The sequence below is a fragment of the Bacillus rossius genome, assembly GCF_032445375.1.
Source record: "Bacillus rossius redtenbacheri isolate Brsri chromosome 4 unlocalized genomic scaffold, Brsri_v3 Brsri_v3_scf4_1, whole genome shotgun sequence".
Classification (NCBI taxonomy): Eukaryota; Metazoa; Arthropoda; class Insecta; order Phasmatodea; family Bacillidae; genus Bacillus; species Bacillus rossius.
This window is the reverse complement of record NW_026962010.1, coordinates 603,217-627,167: the sequence shown is the minus strand read 5'-3', so window position 1 is coordinate 627,167 and position 23,951 is coordinate 603,217. Positions and strand designations below refer to the sequence as shown.

Here is a 23,951-nt window from a genome sequence, read left to right as displayed (position 1 = left end):
TGATAGTCAGTGACTCCGTCTTCATCCTCTATGAAGCTAACCCCCACCACCGCTTTGATAGTCAGCGACTCCGTCTTCATCCTCTATGAAGCTAACACCCACCACCGCTTTGCTAGCCAGCGCCTCCGTCTTCATCCTCTATGAAGCTAACCCCCACCACCGCTTTGCTAGGCAGCGCCTCCGTCTTCATCTTCTATGAAGCTAACCCCCACCACCGCTTTGCTAGTCAGTGTCTCCGTCTTCATCTTCTATGAAGCTAACCCCCACCACCGCTTTGCTAGGCAGCGCCTCCGTTTTCATCCTCTATTAAGCTAACCCCCACCACCGCTTTGCTAGTCAGTGTCTCCGTCTTCATCCTCTATGAAGCTAACCCCCACCACCGCTTTTCTAGGCAGCGCCTCCGTCTTCATCCTCTATGAAGCTAACACCCACCACCGCTTTGCTAGGCAGCGCCTCCGTCTTCATCATCTATGAAGCTAACACCCACCACCGCTTTGCTAGGCAGCGCCTCCGTTTTCATCCTCTATGAAGCTAACCCCCACCACCGCTTTGCTAGGCAGCGCCTCCGTCTTCATCCTCTATGAAGCTAACACCCACCACCGCTTTGATAGTCAGCGACTCCGTCTTCATCCTCTATGAAGCTAACACCCACCACCGCTTTGATAGTCAGCGCCTCCGTTTTCATCCTCTATGAAGCTAACCCCCACCACCGCTTTGCTAGGCAGCGCCTCCGTCTTCATCCTCTATGAAGCTAACACCCACCACCACTTTGATAGTCAGCGCCTCCGTTTTCATCCTCTATGAAGCTAACCCCCACCACCGCTTTGCTAGGCAGCGCCTCCGTCTTCATCCTCTATAAAGCTAACACCCACCACCGCTTTGCTAGGCAGCGCCTCCGTCTTCATCCTCTATGAAGCTAACACCCACCACCGCTTTGCTAGGCAGCGCCTCCGTCTTCATCCTCTATGAAGCTAACCCCCACCACCGCTTTGCTAGGCAGCGCCTCCGTCTTCATCTTCTATGAAGCTAACCCCCACCACCGCTTTGCTAGTCAGTGTCTCCGTCTTCATCTTTTATGAAGCTAACCCCCACCACCGCTTTGCTAGGCAGCGCCTCCGTTTTCATCCTCTATGAAGCTAACCCCCACCACCGCTTTGCTAGGCAGCGCCTCCGTCTTCATCCTCTATGAAGCTAACACCCACCACCGCTTTGATAGTCAGCGACTCCGTCTTCATCCTCTATGAAGCTAACCCCCACCATCGCTTTGATAGTCAGCGACTCCGTCTTCATCCTCTATGAAGCTAACACCCACCACCGCTTTGCTAGTCAGTGTCTCCGTCTTCATCTTCTATGAAGCTAACCCCCACCACCGCTTTGCTAGGCAGCGCCTCCGTCTTCATCCTCTATGAAGCTAACCCCCACCACCGCTTTGCTAGGCAGCGCCTCCGTTTTCATCCTCTATGAAGCTAACCCCCACGACCGCTTTGATAGTCAGCGACTCCGTCTTCATCCTCTATGAAGCTAACCCCCACCACCGCTTTGATAGTCAGCGACTCCGTCTTCATCCTCTATGAAGCTAACCCCCACCACCGCTTTGATAGTCAGCGACTCCGTCTTCATCCTCTATGAAGCTAACACCCACCACCGCTTTGCTAGGCAGCGCCTCCGTCTTCATCCTCTATGAAGCTAACACCCACCACCGCTTTGCTAGGCAGCGCCTCCGTCTTCATCCTCTATGAAGCTAACCCCCACCACCGCTTTGCTAGGCAGCGCCTCCGTCTTCATCTTATATGAAGCTAACCCCCACCACCGCTTTGATAGTCAGTGTCTCCGTCTTCATCTTCTATGAAGCTAACCCCCACCACCGCTTTGCTAGGCAGCGCCTCCGTCTTCATCCTCTATGAAGCTAACCCCCACCACCGCTTTGATAGTCAGCGACTCCGTTTTCATCCTCTATGAAGCTAACCCCCACCACCGCTTTGCTAGGCAGCGCCTCCGTCTTCATCCTCTATGAAGCTAACACCCACCACCGCTTTGCTAGGCAGCGCCTCCGTCTTCATCCTCTATGAAGCTAACCCCCACCACCGCTTTGATAGTCAGCGACTCCGTCTTCATCCTCTTTGAAGCTAACCCCCATCACCGCTTTGCTAGGCAGCGTCTCAATCTTCATCCTCTATAAAGCTAACTCTCACGACTGCTTTGCTAGGCAGCATCTCCGTCTTCATCCTCTATGAAGCTAAATCCCACGACCGCTTTGCTAGGCAGCGTCTCCGTCTTCATCCTCTATGAAGCTAACAACCCACCACCGCTTTGCTAGGCAGCGTCTCAGTCTTCATCCTCTATGAAGCTAACCCCCACGACTGCTTTGCTAGGCAGCGTCTCAGTCTTCATCCTCTATGAAGCTAACCCCCACGACCGCTTTGCTAGTCAGTGTCTCCGTCTTCATCTTCTATGAAGCTAACCCCCACCACCGCTTTGCTAGGCAGCGTCTCCGTCTTCATACTCTATGAAAATAACCCCCACGACCGCTTTGCTAGGCAGAGCTCCGTCTTCATCCACTATGTAATTAAACCCCTGACCGTTTTTCTGTTTTTTTTTTTTCGCTCTGATATTTATTTAAATATTTACAGTTTTAAAAATATGTTCAAGCGTATTTTGATAAAATTTAATGAAAGCAGTTAAACAAATAAATATAACTTATAAGACAGTAAAGGTCGCAGCAATAGGTATCTTGCTAACATTTTGGAGGTTAGCCTATTTCACCCGTCCGTCAAAAGTTAAAGCTTGGTAAGGTTTTGACGGACAGACGGATGGTAATTTCGGGCCATCTGATTGGCTGCAGTTCACGTAATTGACGGACGGATGTGTGATGGACGGATGAAATGGATGATTATGAGTCCAGCTTAATAGCACCTTTGCGTTTGTGAGTTATGGTCACGAAACTTTCCACATTACAGAATAACTTTTGAAATGAATCCGTTACAGGAGGGTGTTAAACACAAATTTTCATATAAAATAGAACAGAATATCTGTGTCGTTTAAGAGTTCATAGTTGATGCTTAATCCTATACACGTCGCTTTGAAAATGCTTAAAAATTCACATTTGTTGATTTCCAACCAAAAAAAATTATAAATATATCTAATGTATAAATAAATCTATATATATCTATATATAATCTATATAAATAAATATATCTAATGCATAAATAAATATATATATATCTATACATAATCTATATAAATAAATATATCTAATTTATAAATATATCTAATGTATTACACCACACTAGTAGCACGTTTTTCCTCATTTCCCGAGAAGGGATGTTGAAATACTCTTTGTTTTAGTTACAAAAATTCGAAACGTCTGCACTGAGATCTCACTGATACTTAAGACTGTGCCTCACACGCGGGTTGGTTATTTCATTTTCTCGTTATTGCTAATATTTCAGGGCTTTTCCTGTATGTTTGTCACCACAGCTCCTTTGCACATTTTGTCGTCTCCTAATTTTTAAACAATTATTTGCTAAGTATTATCTGATAACGGTAAAAATTCATGAAAGTGTTCGTTATTATGAATACTTGCATTACATTTTACGAAAAAAGAAAAAAAAAAGTTAAGTACGTATCTGGTGAAATAAAAATGTGGCCTAACAACAAATGCAAGAGAGCTCGTAATTAATTTACAGGAAAATTCCTTTAAATAACAGTAGTGGCAATAAAACAAAATTACCAACTCACGTGTGAGAACGAGACTTAATAAAGTGATGTTCCGTGGGCTTTCCAACAAATCGTCATTGTTAGTTCTCGAGTAAAAGCTCCGGGTAAATACACAGCAGCAACAGTCTGTGATCTCAGATTACATGTTATCGCCGCCATGGTATCCGACACACGCACACGGCCCGGAATGACCTGTTTCCCTCCTGCCCCCAACGAACATGATGGATTCTGCGGGCAACCACCACCGTTGCGGTTATCGGCACGCACACGTTGCAATTATGACGCCCCTGCTCTGACCTTCCCGACGAGACGTAAAGAAGGCCACACAAATCATCACCAGCTATGATTTCCACGCCTCTGCGTCCACATGGCGGCGTGATGGATTCGTGCGATTTCTACGACGCCGGCAACGTAACTCAAGCAATGCGGTTATTAAAAAAAAAAAGGAAATTCTGAACTTTTATATAGCACTCTTGTAAGTAGTTCCGTTGGTTTCATTTCTTATGGCAACCCTTTCTTCCTCAATTCTATGAAATCAGGGCAAATTAATGGAAGGTAAACCACGATAAATTACACCAAGATCTAGGAATTCGAAGGAAAGAATGAAATTGTACTAAATACGTTAGATAAAGATATCTTAAGAACGAGCGATAATAACCAAAAGACCCTATATTATTTTTAACCGATTTTATGCCTTTAAAATAATTTTTTTCGTTTGATAGGGATTGTTTTCCTTCTCTAAAGCAGAGATCGTGCGCTGAAAGATAGGGAATAAATTTGTAGCAACCATTCTTTAAATAACTTCAGGCATTCCATTACTTATAACTTAAATATCTACCTTAAAAAGAGCTAGGCATAAAAGTTAAGCTGATCTTGGTGGTGTGGTCTTACGTTTGCGAAGTTTTTTAAAAGCGCAAAGTTCTGATTATCAGCAAACTGATTTTCATTGATATATGCGTGTAGCGACCAAAAAACACTCATGCACACACGCGCACATACACACAAACGCACGCAACACACGCACAGACACACACAACACAGACACATAGCAAGACAGACACAACGACAGAGAGAGAGCGTGAAAGTTGCTTCCATCAATCGGGATTCACCAGTTTCGCGCGTGAAGTCGGCTGTGTCTTGGCCAAGTGCGGTGTACATGCAGTAGTGGCCTTGGACTCAGGGCCGGATTTAGAGGTCTGGAGGCCTGGGGGCAACAGAGGAGCGGAGGCCCCCTGGCCCCAAATTATTTTCCAAATAAAATGAACAATTCTTTTTAGTCGAGTTTTCCAATAAATAATTTATTGTAAAATCAAGTAGATTCTCTTAGTATTTAAAAAACATACATAAATATAATCGGAGATAAGAACTATATTAAATTAAATTTTAGTGTTAATGAATATTTCTGTTAATATTCAACAATAATATAATCATGTATGTACAAAGTACTGTAGGTAAAGGTAAAACAGCGAAAAAAGAATATCAAAGGAAAAGATGTTTACTAGTGTTTACTTGTCGGAATTTGAAAGATTTTTTTTTCCAAAGTCTCTATTGTGGGGGCCCTCCGTTTGTGGGGGCCCTCCGTTTGTGGAGGCCCCGGGGCTTTCGCCCCGGTTGCCCTCCCCTAAATCCGGCCCTGCTTGGTCTCTGCAGGGCCTAGAGCGTTTCACTTATAAAGAGGCCCTTCTCCGGAAAATTTTAAAAATTAAATCTTTAAAAAAAAAAAAAATTAAGCCAACCTGGAACTGAAATTTCGACGATGGTTTTTGTTGATATTCTTTCTTGATAAATGATCTCCGGATCAGTTTTACATATGCTTTCGATCGGATTACGGTGAAATCGCGTTATTATTTGTGGCAATAACACATTTAAAAGTTTTTTTTTTCTAAAACGTAATCGTAAATTGAAATTTGTAATGACCAGTACTTAAATTTACATTCTATAAAATTTTAATTTTTCGTTTCAGATAAATGTCCATATATAAAAAAGAGAACACTAGGCAAACAAGGAAAATAAAAACGAAAGCATCTTCGCGGGACCCAGAGACGCGGCCAGGGGGCAGATCCGGGTCCGGACCCCCTCCTTTCCAGGATTAACAGGATTAAAACAATAGCAAACAAGCGAAACAAGAATAAGAAAATCACAGCCACATAAGCTACATAAGGGTACAGAGAGATTAAGTATAGCGAATAACCATTGCGCTTCCTCAATACTTCCGCGACAAGATTAAACATGTCAGTATTTCTAAACTTTAATTAATGAATATTTTTAAGCAGTTTACTTCCATTAAAGGAAGCATCAAATATTAGCGTTATTTTTTTTTGGGCGGAACAGCCATTACTCAGTCATTTGAATTACTAGAAGGAATAGTAAACACTTAAGGCAGTAAGCAGTATCCTACACTATTTTGCTTCTATCATTTCGTGTTTTTGCACACGATTTTAAATTTATTTCTATAATATAACCATGTACAATTGTATAAAAGTATGTATAAACAACACAAGTCCTTATTAAATGATTTTTTATGATTTTGCAAGGGCAGATTTTTGTGTTGAACTTAGCATGTACTGAAAGCATGTGGTGTACAGTTTTGAATTAACAGTTCGCATGTCGCTTAGTGTTTTAATTCTTTATTTTTAATAGGTTTATTAAACCTTTTATCAAAAAAAATTTAGGTTTTCCCAATACCATAGGTACCTGAGTGTTTTTCATGGTTTTGGGAAAAACCTAGTTTTTATTGATTTCACGAATGCTGCATAAAGACACACGATACGTACGAACGGTCAATCCAAAACTTTACGCCAAATTATTTATTTTTTGACGTGACGTCTAATAAATCGATGAACACCGGCTGCACGCACGAAAGAGTGTCCCGTTACGCACATTGTCCAGTTACGCTGTGTCCCGTTATTCTCATTGTACGCTTGCGCCGCATCTATCTCTCTTCCACTCGATTGGAACAACCATCGATTTGAATTTTTCGAGGCACATTAAACTTGAAACACTCCCATTAGTTTCCTACGTTTCCTATCATCGTCCTATCCTTAAGTAAATTTATCAATTAAATTGTAGATTTCATTTCACTCCTTCTTTGTATCCATACAAAATAGTGATAATTCAATAAAAATTATTCAATTTTATTCATAAAAGTATGCAATCATTTCATCAATGTTTTGTTATGACGTCACGTTAAACTATCGTCCGTAAACTGACTTTACAGACAACCAAATTTTTTTCAATATATGGTAGGACTGACATAAAAATTTGACTTTAAGTTCATAAAAACCTTTAAATAATTATTTTATAATTATAAGAAATCTTTCGTAAAAAATAAATATGGTTGTATAATTAAATTCAAGGGAGGGGGGAAAACCCAAGAAAAAAAATTCAGGAACATAATTAATAATTTAATTTAATGATGACGGACACATGATCCGATCGCGAGCAAGCGGAACAGAAAATAAGAATGTGGATGCAGTAACAGACTCGACGGAGTCTATGCTGGACCCAGGGGCCGGCGCGAAGTGGCTGGGTCGCGTGCCAGCCGCGGGGTCAGGCGGGTCAGGGCAAGGTCGCGAGCGAGCGAGGTCACTGACCTGCCAGCAGCCACGCCTTCCCGGCCGCCGAGGGCAGCCCACGGAACAAACGTTCTAAACCTCGGGAAAGAATCTGTCCAGAAGCTGAATTTTTGAACAGTGGTAGAACATACTGTGCTTAATAAAACCTAGAGACTGGAAAAATTCGCGAGTTCAATTACCTTCAGGATAGACTTCACTATCCTCTGCCTACTTGGGCAAACGGCGCCTGTTCATTGGGTGCGGAATTTTGAGGCGACTCAAGTGGTTAACTTGTGATTGGATACTTCTTTGACTGATGGTCTCTAATTGGCCAAGAGTCCTACATATTAACAGTGAACCAATGGCAGAAGCAGCACAACGGTATAATTATTTGAATTTTAGCATATCTCAAAATGAACCCGGGAATATATCCGGTCTCTAGCTCACATTCATTCATCCTTAGATTCCCCATCAGCATCTCATCACCTTTCATCGTCTCCAAACGACTAGGGACTTGCCAAATACGCATTATTATTTTGAATAAGGCTTGAATGCATACCATTATACATTTCAACTGCGTTCTCAAATGGACCAGAGGGTCATTTCGGCCCACCCCAAAGAACAAAGACACTATTAATAACATTTACATATTTCAAAAACCCAATCACATGCAACCTGGATGGAAGCTAAATTATGCAATAAAATTTCTTAGACACACTTAATTGCAGTTTTGCACTGTCAGGGAGGGGGTAGGGGAATAACACATAAATAAAAAAATAAAAAAAGTGAACGTGGAGTCCACGCGCGACAGAAATGAAATTTTTTGCTTAATTATTAGAGATTGGAAAGATTCGCGAGTTCAATGACCTTCAGGATAGACTTCCCTATCCTCTGCCTACTTGGGCAAACGGCGCTTGTTCATTGGCTGCTAACTTGTGAGTCGTCTCGACTGGGTAGCCTGTGATTCGACACTTCTATGAGTGAGGGTCTCTAATCAGCCCTCAGTCCTCCAGATTAACAGTGAACCAATGACAGAAGCAGGACTAAGGTATAATTATATGAATTTTAGTATAACACGAAACGAACCCGCGAATTTCACGGGTCTCTACTAATTGGCCAAGAGTCCTACATATTAACAGTGAACCAATAGCAGAAGCAGCACAGCGGTATAATTATTTGAATTTTAGCATATCACAAAATGAACCCGCGAATTTTTTCGGTCTCTACTTATTAGGTATTGACAGAGATAAATGATTAGTATTTTTAATTGAACAAGAGATAATACATGAGAATAGCAAAAATTCGAGTTTGATTTCAAATGGAAAAAAAAAAGGAGTAGACAAACACAAGCAGCATTACGAGAATTCCGTAGCATCACAGCTACGTGATTTCTACATATTTCCTGCCATCTCTCCATCCAGCCTTTCAATAGCGTATAGCATGCTAGCTACGCTACGTACCTATCCCCTCTCTCTCGCCGTCACCCCATTCGACCGCTAGCTCATGCCTTGGGAGTGGCGTCGCACCTGAAGCACTCTCCTCCTCTACCGGTTCCCCGCTACATCCCTGGTCCCTATTATGACGTTTGCTACAATCCAACTTAAATTCATACAATGTACAACAAACACAGAAATACTTCTTAAAAGGAATAAAAATATGTTATTTATAGAGACCTGAAAACTTCGCGGGTTCATTTCGTGATATGCTACAATTCAAATAATTATACCTTGGCGCTGCTTCTACCACTGGTTCACTGTTAATCTGGAGGACTGAGGGCCAGTTAGAGACCCTCTCTCAAACAAGTGTCGAATCACAGACACTCAGTCGAGACGACTCACAATGTCAGCAGCCAATGTACAGTTGGCATTTGCCCGAGTGTGTAGAGGATATTGGAGTCTATCCTGAAGTTCATTGAACCCGCGAATTTTTCCTGCCCCTAGTTATTTAAATAATATCATAAAACCTAATGGTAGTACTGAATAAAAAAACAGTAAATAAATTGTTAATTAGACCATTTAAAAAGTGGGAAGGGTACTAAACTGGGTTGTTACAGTTTCTAAATAATTTTAGAAATTATCAGGGTAAATTATTATATCAGTTATTTTATCTGGATCGATTGAAATATTTATTTTATAATCTCACAGGGTGGCATAGTTAGTTTTCATAATTGTCAACCCGTTGTAGGTCATATTTATCTAGGTTCGGCTAGATATGTAAAATAATGATGTGGGCCACAGCCTTATAACTGACATCGTTTGTATGTTTCGGAAGATAAATATATAATCTCCATTTTAGGTAGAAATACACATGCTTTACTGTTACTGTAAATTGGATATTGAAGTTGATTAAAGCTTGTAAAATAAGTAATAATAAGACTAGCAGCATTCTTTTACATACCTGAGCTAACCTGCAAAAGATAACACTGTAGGTACTTCAAAAGCTTGTTATGTGCCAAAAAAAATGTGACCTCAAAAACTTCATACGTGGAACTTTATTTTTTTTTGACGTGACAACATCTAATAAATCGATGAACGCCGGCTGCATGCACGGAAAAGTGTCCCGTAACGCACATTGTCCCGTTACGCTGAGTCCCGTTACGCTCAATGTACTCTTGCGCCGCATCTATCTCTCTTCCACTCGTTTGGAACAACCATCGATTTGACTTTTTCGAGGCACATTAAACTTGAAACACTCCCATTCGTTCCCTACTTTTCCCATCATCGTCCTATCTTTAACAGAATAACACAGATTGGAAGAAGTTAAATAGCACACATGTATAAAAGTTATAGTCAAAATAATCTGTTCGTTAAAGTAATAAACATATTTGAATTAATGAGTGCAAAATAAAGTAAATTTATCAATTAAATTGTAGATTTCATTTCACTCCTTCTTTGTATCCATAAAAAATAGTGATAATTCAATAAAAATTATTCAATTTTATTCATAAAAGAATGCAATCATTTCATCAATGTTTTGTTATGACGTTGTCACGTTAAACTACCGTCCGTAAACCAACTTTACAGACAACCAATTTTTTTTTATAATTTATGTTGCAGCTTAAAGTTTAATAATCACAGTCACAGTGTTTTTAAATGAAGATCGCGCAACCAGTGATCGTCGGGCAACACTCGAGAAATAAAAGCGCTGTGCAAGAATGTCTCCTCTGCTCGGCTAACCGCGCCCACGTGCACGCAGGTAGGCGCCGCGACGCCACACCGTGACGTGACGGACGCGCTCGGCTAAGTAGGCCGCGCAGTTCCGGCGCCTGGCGCGTGGCTGCGCTGCGCGACCCAGTCGTCGGCCGTCAGCCGTCGGCCGTCAGCCGTCAGCCGTCAGCCGTCAGCCGCCGGCCGGCGGCGAGGTCTGGACGCGCCGACAAGCACGCCAAAACGTTCTGTGTGAAGTCGACTTCACGTCACGTCGTTGGATATCCAACGGCCAACGGAACGGAAATTGAACACGCATTTTCTACCTTTGGAAACCAGTTAGGTGCCAACCAGTAGTTCGTAATATTACAAAGACATTGTAACCTTGTACAACACGTGGCTATTTCTGCATATATGAAATACGGTTTTTCGAGACGATACTGAGTATTTATTACCAAAATTGGCACATAATTTTATATTTTAATGATGTTTCATTCAAGCATTATTTAAAAAAAAAACATGAATAATATTTGACTATTCGATAATTGGCCTTGTAATCTGTAATTTTACACGAATATTTCTCTTCCATTTAGAAAAAAAATCGGCGTGGTTGTATGTTGTTAAGAATAAAAAAAATTATGTCCTAAATATGAATTTATTTAGTTGTTAGTGTTTTTACGGTTATATTTTCATAAAAACAATCAATAATTAAATTTTTAATGTAACGTGAACACAAAAGATCCACGTAACCTGTTTAAAAACAAGAAGTCGCACATGGTGTGTATGCATATATATATGTGTGTGTGTGTGGGTGTGTAGGTGCGTGCATGTATGTGATATTCATTGCGACATCTGCGGTGGAAGGAATCATCGATGTGGACTTTTTTTCCTAGAGAACTGTCCAGATTTAGGGAAATTACGAGAAACGAACTTTAGTACCATGGTAATCCACATACAACTATCGCAACAGGGTGGACTCTAATGTCCCATACATAATCAATAGCTACCCAACACTACATACATAGGGCCATGCATATTTCGCGAAAATATTCCGAGACTAGCAAAATGTTAAAAGACTGTAGCATCGTCTGTGTTTCGTGATTGGGTGAATTTCTTTCAGGCGCATGTAGATTGTTACAACGAAAATCACAGTAATTCAGTGCGGAAGCAAACGCGGGCTGAGTGGCTCGGTGAAATAAGACGACTTCTCTCGCAGACGGCCGCCAATCACAAGGGAGAAACCGCTGGTGCGGGTATACCTTGTTGCAGTCTAATAGGCGTAAAGATTTATTCGCGAAAAATGCATGCCTCTAGTTATAAATCAACAACATAAAGTATATTTATGGAGTTACGATTATTTAGCGTATCATTCAGGTAGCAAAGTAGACTTGAAGCACATATACATCTACTTCACGTTGATGATTGGACTGCAGTGTCCTTGACACGCCCTTGACCACCCGGAGCCAGTTATAAACAAGGAGAAGTGGTCACCCAATCACACGCAGCCCGCCTTGCTATAGACCTTATTAACGACCAATGAGCACTACGGGCTTGATTGCACATAGGCAAATCGAGTCCAGCCTGGAGTGAAATTAACCCGCGAAATAATCGTAACAAAGCTGGAGACCTTAAAAATTCACGGGTTCATTTCGTGTTATGCTAAAATTCAAATAATAAATTATACCTTAGTGCTGCTTCTGCCATTGGTTCACTGTCAATCTGGAGGACTGAGGGCCAATTAGAGACCCTCACTCAATAGAAGTGTCGAATCACAGGCCACCCAGACGAGACGACTCACAAGTCAGCAGCCAATGAACAGTTGGCATTTGCCTGAGTGTGTAGAGGATATTGGAGTCTATATTGGAAGTCATCGAACCCGCGAATTTTTCCGGTCTCTAAACATAGCTATTCAGCTAGTAAGTTTGCTTTGAACGCACTGATTTACATGAATTATATGAATACTAACAAAAAAATTAAATAATTCATAAAATAAAGATTTTAAAGATTTTAAAGAGAATTCAGTAAATGAATGATAAAAAGTTTTCAGCCATAATCTTGTGCACGTTATAATATTAGTATTTATTTTTAGGATATGTCATGTTAGTCCTGTAGCGCGCGAGGAATCTGTGAATAATAGCAAGTGCTGGTTTTTACCGCAGAATAAACAACCCCGACTGACAAGGCGGGACTACTGGCCGCTCCTCGCCGCGGAAGAACTCTCTCATTGTTTGGATGGGTCCGCCCTCGTGCACCGATAACTGCGACCCAGTTTGGGTAGGACTCGTACTTGGTAGTGGTGCTCCGATCGCTTGGAGCAGGCTCAAAGGGTTCCCTAGCCTGATGCGGAGTCGACGTGGTGAGCGACGACACAGCTCCGGTACTAGCCCGGACAGCTGGCAGAGGTTGGACCACGGGTTCACTGGGTATTTTGAGGGGTCCCAGTGTGATGTGGGAGACCGGGGAAGGCGCCAGCAGTGCTGATAAAGTCTTAGGGCACAAGAGACAGCCAACTGTCTGGTCAGCTGAGTAAGGTGTGGGGCTGAGGCGGCGACTATGCTGGATTGGTGGCCCAAGCCGCTGGTCATTGCCGAAGCTCTAATACCTTCCCGATCAAAAAGAGGGAGTGATCTCTAGCAGTTCTATTCAATTTATAGCTCTGGAATGTATAAACGAACTGGAAGTTTCTCCCACCCTACCCTGATAGGGCGCACATGTGGGAGGGGATCGTGAGAATACCGGCCGTACGCAGGGACAATCCGTCTCTCTCCCCAGTTCGGCCATTTTGCTGGCGCGCGGGGCTGGATTTGGCGATACACGCGTTGAGTTTTGCTCGTGTCCGCCTCCAAGTCTTCCACCCGCCGCTTTTCCCAGAACGAGTTCACTCTGAGGACAGTACTTACCCTTGGTGGGGCAGCGGTGAGGTAGCTGGCAGTCTTACTGGGTATGGTGCACATTGTAGGTGACTGGGTCGTCTGAAAGAAAAAAAATAGAACCAACGTCACACGAGGCAATAGTCGGTCACTCACTAAACTGAGTAGTCATCCATTAGCATAGTTACTATCTACTACACAAGCACGACGGATAAATAGGGACTGGAAAATTCGTGAGTCCGGTAACATTTGGGAAGAACTCAACTATCCTATATATGTAAACTGGAGTAAACACTTCCCGCTGATTGGCTGCCGTCTTAAGAGACCTTTAAACGGGGATGCCTGTGACTCGTTAATTATTTTGTTTTTAGTTTCTCATTGACTCACAGTACATACTTCACATAAATTGTTTCCCAATCGCACAGGTAGCACAAAGTTAACTTTGAGTAGGCAATTGCCTATCGCGAAAGGAACCGGCAGATATTTTCCGGTCTAAACGATTAAAGTGAAAAGTTATGAAATATTTTGCACAAGTCACGTATAAGGTTTATAATCATTTAGTTGTAGGCAAATGCAACTGTTTGAATACTCTAGGTTAAGACCAGGGCTGGCTGTAGTGGCGTTCTGTAATTTTTTAATGTATGAGTAATTATAAAACTCCTTTTTAACTAGCAAATTTATAAAATGGCTAGTCACACGAATCACAATATTATCTTCCTAGATAACTAATTTTGAACAAATGTAATCAAAACCTTCTAAAGGGAAGATGTTACTACCAGGCCCGTCTCGAGGTTGGTTATAAGAACGCATCTAATACGGGTTTGGTTGAAACAATATTTTATTTCTTCTCTAGTACACAATTTTCAACAACGATAAATTACAGACAGTTTTTATCGAAAACAGCTGAAGCCTAGAAGAAATCTAAATTTTTGAAGTGATTCGGGACTTTATACAGTGAAATAAAGTGTGAATGCAGGATTTAACTACTTACTGTGTTATTAAGGTGATGGGTTGATACATCCGTGTTTAGTAAAACAATTTCATCTCAAGTTATATCTTAAAACACCGTGGCTTTTACTTATTGTTTTTTATGGTTGGCAGCATTTATGTCTAAATACAGGCGAATAATGGCTAGCGCCACGAGTATTTCGCTTATTCCGTTCACTCCAGAAACTAGACTCAACTTGCTAATACATAATCAAGCCATAATAATGCTTAATGGACTCTAAAACGTGTTTGTTTAAACACTTCTTCTCGTTTATTACTGGCTCAGAGTTGTCAAGGACGTAAACGATCACTGCAGTCCAATTACTAACATTTTTTACTAAATGAATCGCAAATATGTCGTGGCTCCAACTATGCACGTTTTTCAGTGAAACAATCACTTTACCCATTCATGTGCGGAAAAACACTTTAACCCAGCATATTGAAAACCAACAACCAGTAAAAAAATTTGTATTAAGAGCTTCCAAGACCAAAGTATGCTCATATACACATGGATTTCAAATCAGAACACATGATCGTAGTTCATGCTCTGTGTTATAATCAAATCAGCAACATTTGCCAAGTGAGTGTAACGTAATAACAATTATAATCCCACGGGACCATGTAGTAAAAAGGGTTCGTATAGTTGTTGAAAGAAAAAAGGAAACATACAAAATTTTAACTGTCAAATAGGTTAATAAACAGTTTTTACCTTAAAAAAAGAAATTAAGTTTAGATTTAAAAAAAAATCATTATTTCCTGCGTTATTTATAATCAGTATACTCTGTGCCAACGACTTTTAGATTTCATCATAACTTTTAGTAAGTTAGTATTTTATGCATATAATTACGATCTCAGTATAATTTAACGGTAAGAGTACTTAAATTGTGGATCTGGCGTGGTGGGGTGTCTCATGTAAAGAATAGATGCATCTAGGATTAGTTACTTTGTAGGACCCGTCATTTTGAATTATTGCATTTTTAATTGTATTGTATATTTAACACAATTCGAAGGCGTTTACTAAACCGATATCGAATAATACATGATGTCGCAATTTTTTTTTACTCCACTTGTGGTACGCGCTATTAAAAAAAATGAGTTGTTTTTTTATATGAATGTACGATTTTGTGAAGCGGGCGTTCAGGAACTACGTTTTCCTTCGAAATGCCTTTCCATAAAAAAAATTAGATACTATGTTCTAGCTGGGTGATGTGTACACATTATCTTCTACAGAATGAGTCAGAATTCGACCGTCAATCATCACGAAAAAAATAGTACGAATTACGTTATGGTCCAAAATGCTTCCAAAATATAGTTTACGCCTTTGAAGTTATTACTGAACAATTAGTTAAATTGCAAATATTAAGGAACGTAAATTCTTTATGGGGGATGAGAGTCGATAGAGCCGAACAATAATAAACAATTGCACAAGGGTAAACATTATTTATTTTAAAAAAATTATATATTAGTTTCATAACACTGGTTACAGATTTTCTCTAACTATAGGACCTTGCTTCTTGTTTTACTTATATTTTCCACTTCGTAAATGTACGTGGATAGTTGCCATCATATTCCACCAATCTTCCTTCTGGATCTGCCCATACGCGTTTGGATTATGTTTAATTAAACACTTTTTTTTAGACTTGTCGCAGTTGAAAAAATTATTTATTTCAAATAGTAGAGGTTACCATGTCCTCATAAAAACGTATGGTAAATAGGTTGGTATCTCCAAACATTGCAACAGAGCGGGCGCTAAGACCTCCAGTTGTGTGAAATTGTAATTGGGGGTGCGTAGTTTGTCCTAAAAGCGTTTGTGCCAAAGTCGTTTGTCCTAATGCCGTTTGTCCTAATGTTGTTTGTCCTAATGTCGTTTGTTCTAATGTCGTTTGTCCTAATGACGTATATCCTAAAAGCGTTTGTCCTAAAGTCGTTTGTCCTAAAATCATTTGTCCTAAAGTCGTTTGTGCTAAAGTCGTTTGTCTTAATGTCGATTGTGGTAAAGTAGTTTATCCTAATTTCGTTTGTGCTAAAGTCGTTTGGTCCTAATGTCGTTTGTGATAAAGTCGTGTGTCCTAATGAATTTTGTGCACTCGACACAGACACATTTTTGTAACATTTCTTTTCCACTGGTTGATTCTTAAGTTAAAACTTTATGTACTCTTTAATCGGCGCTACTTGATTCGCTTAAATCTTTCCTAGATGGGGATCTTTGGCTTACGATCGTAGAGGGGCGTGTCCAAATATCTGCGGTCCAATCAGGAACACAGAGTGAGAGTATGAGGGTTTTCATTCTAGCTTGCGGCTAGATAAATATTTGTAATTTCAGTACTCTAGTTATAATAATGAACTTTATTTTTCTGTTCACGCATGTTAAGCGACGAACAACTTAACTGAAAATCTCACAGATGTTTCCGAAGCACTTAATAAATTTTACTTCTTCCAACCAGTTAGATCCGAACTCAATATAGGGTATGCTAAGGGTATTTATTAGCTTCCTGTTTTAACTATTTTAACGCTATGTTTTTGAGCCTTCGTGATTTGAAATATAGTCTCCTGGGGCTTATATGTCTTTTACATATTAGTGAATTCATGCTGTACCCAGTCTTACTTTCTATAGCTAATTATTATTAACACCATACAACTATTCCCTTTAATAAAAACTACTATTTTTATAGAATAATTATTATAATCGTTGTGTAAAATTAAAATAAAAATTAAACGTTTTTTCTACGAATACATACACTTTCCTCAGATAATGGAAAAGTGTAATTAAAATTGGCGTTTGTACAGCCGCCATTTTGCCTCCATTCCTTTATTTAATCTTCTTTATCATATTGTAATTGTTTCTCGTTCTTTATTCCCCCGTCAATGATAGCATGAACTGAACTTCTTGTATAAGTCAAATCTTCATCATAATTACATCTTCAGATCCTCTTATTAGCCACTTCTTTATAGTTCATCTTCAAGCCCACATAGCATGTAAGCTAGAGACAAGCTTTGTCACGTGACTTGAATTAAAAGCTTGTCGTGCAAGCTAGACACATTAAGCTTGATTCAAGCTTGTTTCAAGTCTTCTTTGAACCATGGACCATTGCTGCAAGCTTGCAGAGCTTGCCATGACAAGCATGTCTTGGCAGGCTTGCTGCAAGCTTGAGTCGAACTATTTTTTTGCTAATCTGGGCGGTAGGTATGTCATCTTTCTATATTCTGTTCTCTTCTGACGTGTTTCCTTAAGGGGCCCGCCTCGTCAGGGGTGTGTGTGTGTGTTAGTGAGGCGGGATGATAAGAGCGACGCTCCCCGGTGCTTCTAGCGCTGTGTCGCCTCTAAGCGCAAGGCTCTGAACTGGCGCGCAGTCTTCTCGTCGTCACAGGATCACTGTGAAGTTTGAGCGGTGACCGTAACATTATATGGCGGATAAATGAAGATACAGGTGTAATGCAAGTCCCTTAAGTGCTTTCAAGAATCTATACCAGTTGTTTTACGCCTAAAATTTATCTGAAAACATGCGTTTTAGCCATTTTGACTCTTCTAAAAATACTGTTTAAAAACTTTACCCAAAATCAAAAGTACTTTTCGGCCCTCAGCGAACTCTTAAATGCTTTTCGTAAGCGGACCCAACTCCGATATCATGAGTAGTTTTGAAATCGCGTTGTTTATCCTGTAGCTCTGCGCACCGTGTGTGTGCCCGGGTAGGCGGAGCCCTTAAATGCAGCCTTGTCCTTGTTTGCATTTTGCATCTCGCTTCCTGCCACAATTTCGTGCTGTTCCTCCTCGCTGCCACTGACTGCCGCTGAGTCAGCGCGGTGCTGGTTGCACGCGCAGCCACTGGGAGCCGCCCACTCGTGGCTCGCGGCTGGACGCGGAGAGAGAGAAGCTTCCAGCAACCAGAGCTGCACCCGGACACGAGGCGGGGACAAATCTCCTTTCTCGGCGGCGGCCGGCGCGCGCAGGCCCCGTTAGCATATCCTGCCGCCGCCGCCGCTCCCGCCGCACCCACGGCGACGCCGGGAAAGGACGCGCGGCGTCTCGACGTGGTTTACCTGCGTCGTCGGAGACCTGGTCCCAACCAGGACACCAGTCACTGGTAGCTGTGACCGGCTCCGCTCAGGTTTGTGCATTTCTTTAACACTTTTCACAGTTTCTGAGAGCCACTGTTAATGCATGCCTAGAGACCTGTAAAATTCGCGATTTCAAATCCCTAAAGGATAGACTCCATGATCCTCTACGCACTCGTGCAAATTACATCTGCTGATTGGTTACCGACTCGTAACACCTGTTGACTGGAATGATCGTGATTCGCTAATTCTTCTGTTAAAGATTTTTCATTGGCCCAGAGTCCTTCAGATAAACTGTGGCCCAATCACGGAAGCAAAATAATGTCAAAAGTTTTTGGACTATTCTATCGCGAAATGAATCCGCGAATTTTACAGGTGTCTATAATGCCATGTCACGACTAATTTTCAAATTAATATTCATTCAACCAATACAGCGTCGTTATGATGGCAAAATAATTATAGAAGTACTGGATATTGATCCAGTAATTATGCTCTCTTGCGATATATATATATATATACATATAGATAGATATACATAATATTTCATAATCAAATGTGCCTCCTCATGTCGGCACGACATGGTTGTTTTGTTACGCATGTGTACCATAACTATTTTAAACCACGGGAAATAAATTTAATATTCATTAATTGGACTTGCTTATAAATGTGCGCAGCTAGTACACGAAATCTGTTCGGGGAACGGTATACAAATCAGTTGTTTTTAATGTACAAATGTACAAAATTACAAATATCCGTAATTTTACGTAATTATTTCTGTTCCATTTACAAAAAAAAAAAAACCACAGTGCAGGCCGCGCTGAGACGGAAGCGTTCACCGACCCACCAATCCCGTCGCGGCTTGCGAGACGGGCCGAGGGGACGCACCACAACGCCGAAATACAACGCCGAACGTACAATAACGCCGAAAACCATAACGCCGAATGCCAAATTGACTACAACGCCGACAGATAGAAAACTGCTGTGTACCACAACACCGAATTACCACAACGCCGAAATACATTAACGCCGAAAAATGTCATTGCAGGACTGCCACAATGGTTAGGTTAGGTAAGGATAGGTTAGGTAAGGTTAGGTTAGGCTAGCCTAGGTTAGGTTAGGTTGTGGTAATTTTTTCGGCGTTGTGGTGATTCGGCTTTGTGGTACACAGCAGTTTTCTTGCTGTCGGCGTTGCGGTCAATTTGGCATTCGGCGTTATGGTATTCGGCGTTATTGCACGTTCGGCGTTGTGGTAACGGCCCGGGCAGCTATCTCACGTCCACGGAGGGACGGCAGGAACGAGAGGGAAGCGGTGCGATGACGGTATCCCCGCGCGAGGCCTGCTTCGCCGTGCTTCCGCGCCGGTCTCCCTGCGACCCCGCTCTTCAGTGGACATCGGGGAAACCCAAGGAATCACTTCCAAATATGTTTTACGTTCAAAAATCACGTCTGATTCCCTGTCAGGGTGACCGCAAAATACACACGATTTACAAAATTTCAAGGGCATATTAAATATTTCACAGACCAAAATTGTGTTCACATATTCATTAAATAAAAAAATGTAAATAATTCAAATTGTAAACACGAGATTTTAAAAAATGTAATGATACTAACAGCCACAAATTGTTTTAAAAGAAACTATTTACCTTAAAACAGTCGTGAATGCAGCGATACGAAGACACGTACATGTATTGATACCGAATCATACAAACGCACATCACATTATCAATATCTCGATTATTGCTTATTATGGTGACGTGGCTCAGAACAAAAACGTAAATTTAATATGATCTTCATTCACTGTTGGCCAAAATAATTTTACGAAACAATAGAATTCCAGGAAACATGCCAAAATTGGATCACAAATCCAGCTATTCCAAGGACAGTTAAATTCAAGGACGATTCCCCCGCTTTTCAAGGTTTCAAGACCATGTGTCCACAACGTCTGAGCTGCTTCTGAAACTGGGTCACAGTCTGCCAGAACGAGTGGGACTCAACCAAGGAAGTGTCGAATCACGATCATGTCTCACGAGTCAGAAGCCAATGAAGCAGGCGACCTCAGTCCGAGCATGCATACTGTAGAGTCTAGCCTGCGAGTCACTGAACTAGAGACCTGCAAAATTCGCGGTTTCGATGGCCTTCAGGATAGACTGCACATACCCCTGTACACTCGGGCAAATAACGCAAGTTCATTGGCTGCCGACTTGTAAGTCGTCACAGCTGGTTTGTCTGTGATTCGATCCTTCTTTGGTTGAGGGTTTATAACTGGTTCAGATTCGTCCAGATGAACAGTAAGCCAATAGCAAAATTATCTAAGAGGTATATGTGTTTGAATTCTAGCCTATCACCGAATGAATCCGCGAATTTTGCAGGTCTCTACACTGAACCCTTCGAATTTCTCCTGTCTCTACTGGTGGGCAGGGACCAGAAAAATTCGCTAATTAACTTCGCGATAGGATGAAATTCAAATGTTTATACTCTTAATATGCTTCCTCTATTGGCACACAGTTAAAAGGGCATTACTTAATCACAGGCTACCAAGTTAAGATGTCTCGCCGACTGTCAGCCAATGAACAAGTGAGGACTGTGGAGTATATCGTCGAGTTAATGGGAAACTCAAATTTTTCCTGTCCCCACTCACGAGTAGAGCCACGGGTAGCGAGATACACTTCGTTCACTTACACATCAACTTTCGTGTTGATTATTGGACGACAGTGCTATTGCCACGCCCTTGACAACCCTGGGCCAATTACAAACTAGGAGGAAAAAGTGGTAACCCAATCATGTGTAATCAAGGACGTGACCTTGTTAGCTACAAATGAGCTCTTTTAAAAGGCTTGATTATACAAGATGCCAATTAAAAAATGTTCCAGTTTCAATGGTATATTGTAACATTTTAATTTCCACTATTTACAACAAATCATACATCAACTTGAAGGTAAACTAACCTTGTTTTTCTTACAAATGTTCAATATGTTCACCTTTAGTTACACGGCACACATCCAACCTACAGTCTAATTCTTCCCACACTTTGTTTAATAAGTCCGAAGAAATGGAAGCACTAGCCTCTTAAAATATGTATCAACACTGTCAAATCATTCTCTGATACTCTTTATAAACCCCAAAAATAAAATAAAAATAGCATGGCGTTATGTTAGGTGAACGTGGAGACCAGCGAAAAAGAGCTCTGTCGCCTCGACCATTAGGTAGGTACATTTCTTTCGTAACAAATTTTATCACACTTTATTTAATAAACTATTTGCGAGATGCAAATGTCACACAAATTATTATAGTCACAAACACATGCATGAGTTCTTTTAACAGCTATTGAAAATACTTATAGACCCTAAACATCTGGTGGGGAAAAAATTGTAATGAAACTTAAAACGCAAGAGGACAAGTGACAGGTAATACGGCCGTAAGATGAAAAGTAGTAGAAGCCAATCGGCAATAGACTCCGATTCGTTTGTTTGTGTATAACAACGGAAACAAGGAAATAAACAATATGCCCACAATATACACTTTTCAGCGCCACAATGGTGTCACTTCATCATTATAGATCATAGCCAACAAAATAAAAACCGGAAAGGAAAGTGTCGCCAACCAAATGGTCTAGTTGCCGCTACAATATATTCGTTGAAAGTGTTAAACTTTAAGCAAATAATTTTTTTTTGTGAAATAATTATTTGTTTGGTGAACTAAATATCTGTTTCAAGTGTCGAACCAACCAAACAATTCCTTGGTACAACAAAAAAATATTTTCAAAGAAATAATTGGATTTTGCTAACTGTGTCGTTTGTTCGGCGCATCTAACGTTTAGTACGAAAAAATAAACGTTTGATAGAATCAGATAAGTATTATATTGGCGAACAACTAACATGTCAACAAATAATATATATTTGGTTCATAGGTGTACAATTGTGTGGAGTTTATCGTGGTACCAGAAAATAACGCTAATCACTAGAGAATGGACCACGCAAAATGAAAACTGCTCAAGCTTACCGGATGAGTAGTTACGTTTCTGTATATATCGTTTTTTAAAACTGTTTTTTTTAATAGGGTGGAACCAGCTAAAATGCGTGTTTTCAGAATAATATTTAAGCATGAGCTAGAGACTGGAAAAATTCGCGAGTTCAATGACCTTCAGGATAGACTTCACTATCCTCTGCCTACTTGGGCAAACGGCGCCTTTTCATTGGGTGCGGAATTTTGAGGCGTCTCAAGTGGGTTAACTTGTGATTGGATACTTCTTTGACTGATGGTCTCTAATTGGCCAAGATGGCCAAGTCCTACATATTAACAGTGAACCAATAGCATAAGCACCAAAACGGTATAATTATTTGAATTTTAGCATATCACAAAATGAACCCGCGAATTTTTCCGGTCTCTACTAATCACGCAAGTCTCCGGTAATGACGAGAGAAACGAACTGACCAACCAGGCGGACGAGAAAGCCGGTGGGCGTGGCCGCGATCTGCCGACCTCGCCTGACATCTGCCGTCAAGAGCGAGGAATAGGCCGTCAGTGTGTCCTCGGCCTCCGGATAAGAAACAGAACCACGCCCCTGTGCGGCGTTTCGAGCTAACACTTTATTTGCGGAACTTACAGAGAGTGATAACACTCGTGAAAGACGCGACTCAGGCGTTCAGGGCTAACGCAGACATGTATAGGCTTATCAATAAAGTGCCATCTAAGGTAACCGCCCGGCCGCACAGTTAGAAATTACTAGAGACCTGCAAAATTCGCGGTTTCGATGGCCTTCAGGATAGACTGCACATACCCCTGTACACTCGGGCAAATAACGCAATTTCATTGGCTGCCGACTTGTAAGTCGTCTCAGCTGGTTTGTCTGTGATTCGATCCTTCTTTGGTTGAGGGTTTATAACTGGTTGAGATTCGTCCAGACAAACAGTAAGCCAATAGCAAAATTATTTAAGAGGTATATGTGTTTGAATTCTAGCCTATCACCGAATGAATCCGCGAATTTTGCAGGTCTCTAGAAATTACAGTAAATTACGGACTTTTCAACGAAGAACTAACCTCAAATGGTTCTTTCAAATAACGGAATTTCTTTAGAAACTACGGCGTATTTTGTTTTCAAAGTCGTATGTTTTGTTCTAAACAAAGATAAACTAACAAGTGAACAATAGAATGTTGCTAACAAGGTTTTGAAAGATTTTTTTATTAATATACCAAGAATATTATTTTGGATTCATGTTCAAAGAAAGTGATCTCATTGTTCGTAAATTAATGAAGATATCCATAATCTCTGGATAATTTAAAACCAGCATTCTTCATAAATTGAAGGAAATATTTTTAACAGTGTGGGTCACCGAACGACGCATAGAGCTCCGGATGTTAACGCACCATTTATAAACCACTCAAGATTTATTACAAGTGTCTGATAAGCATTTACGAGCCTCTCACTTGTCTATACAAAAATTTCGTTCCATGGTTTCATCTATAACGAAAAAGGGCTAAAAAGGGTGTTTTCACAGACGTGTTTAGGCATGAAAAATTCAAACTTACAGTATTGTAAATAGTATAGGGACGTGTAGGAAGCCGTTATCTTTAATACTCCATCATAAAGTAACAGGGCCACCGCTACAAGTCCCATAGAGGCGCCT

At 40.9% G+C, this 23,951-nt stretch overlaps 1 protein-coding gene across 5 annotated transcripts in view; it reads right to left on the bottom strand.

Annotated features, from left to right (window-relative positions):
* Positions 1-23,951, bottom strand: part of LOC134541656 (NAD(+) hydrolase sarm1) — a 568,468-nt gene that overhangs the window by 267,867 nt on the left and 276,650 nt on the right. For all 5 annotated transcript variants that reach the window (XM_063385250.1, XM_063385247.1, XM_063385248.1 and 2 more), the window contains exon 2: positions 13,318-13,389. In XM_063385250.1, coding sequence (XP_063241320.1) covers positions 13,318-13,389 — 72 coding nt within the window. The remainder of the gene's footprint in view (positions 1-13,317; positions 13,390-23,951) is intronic.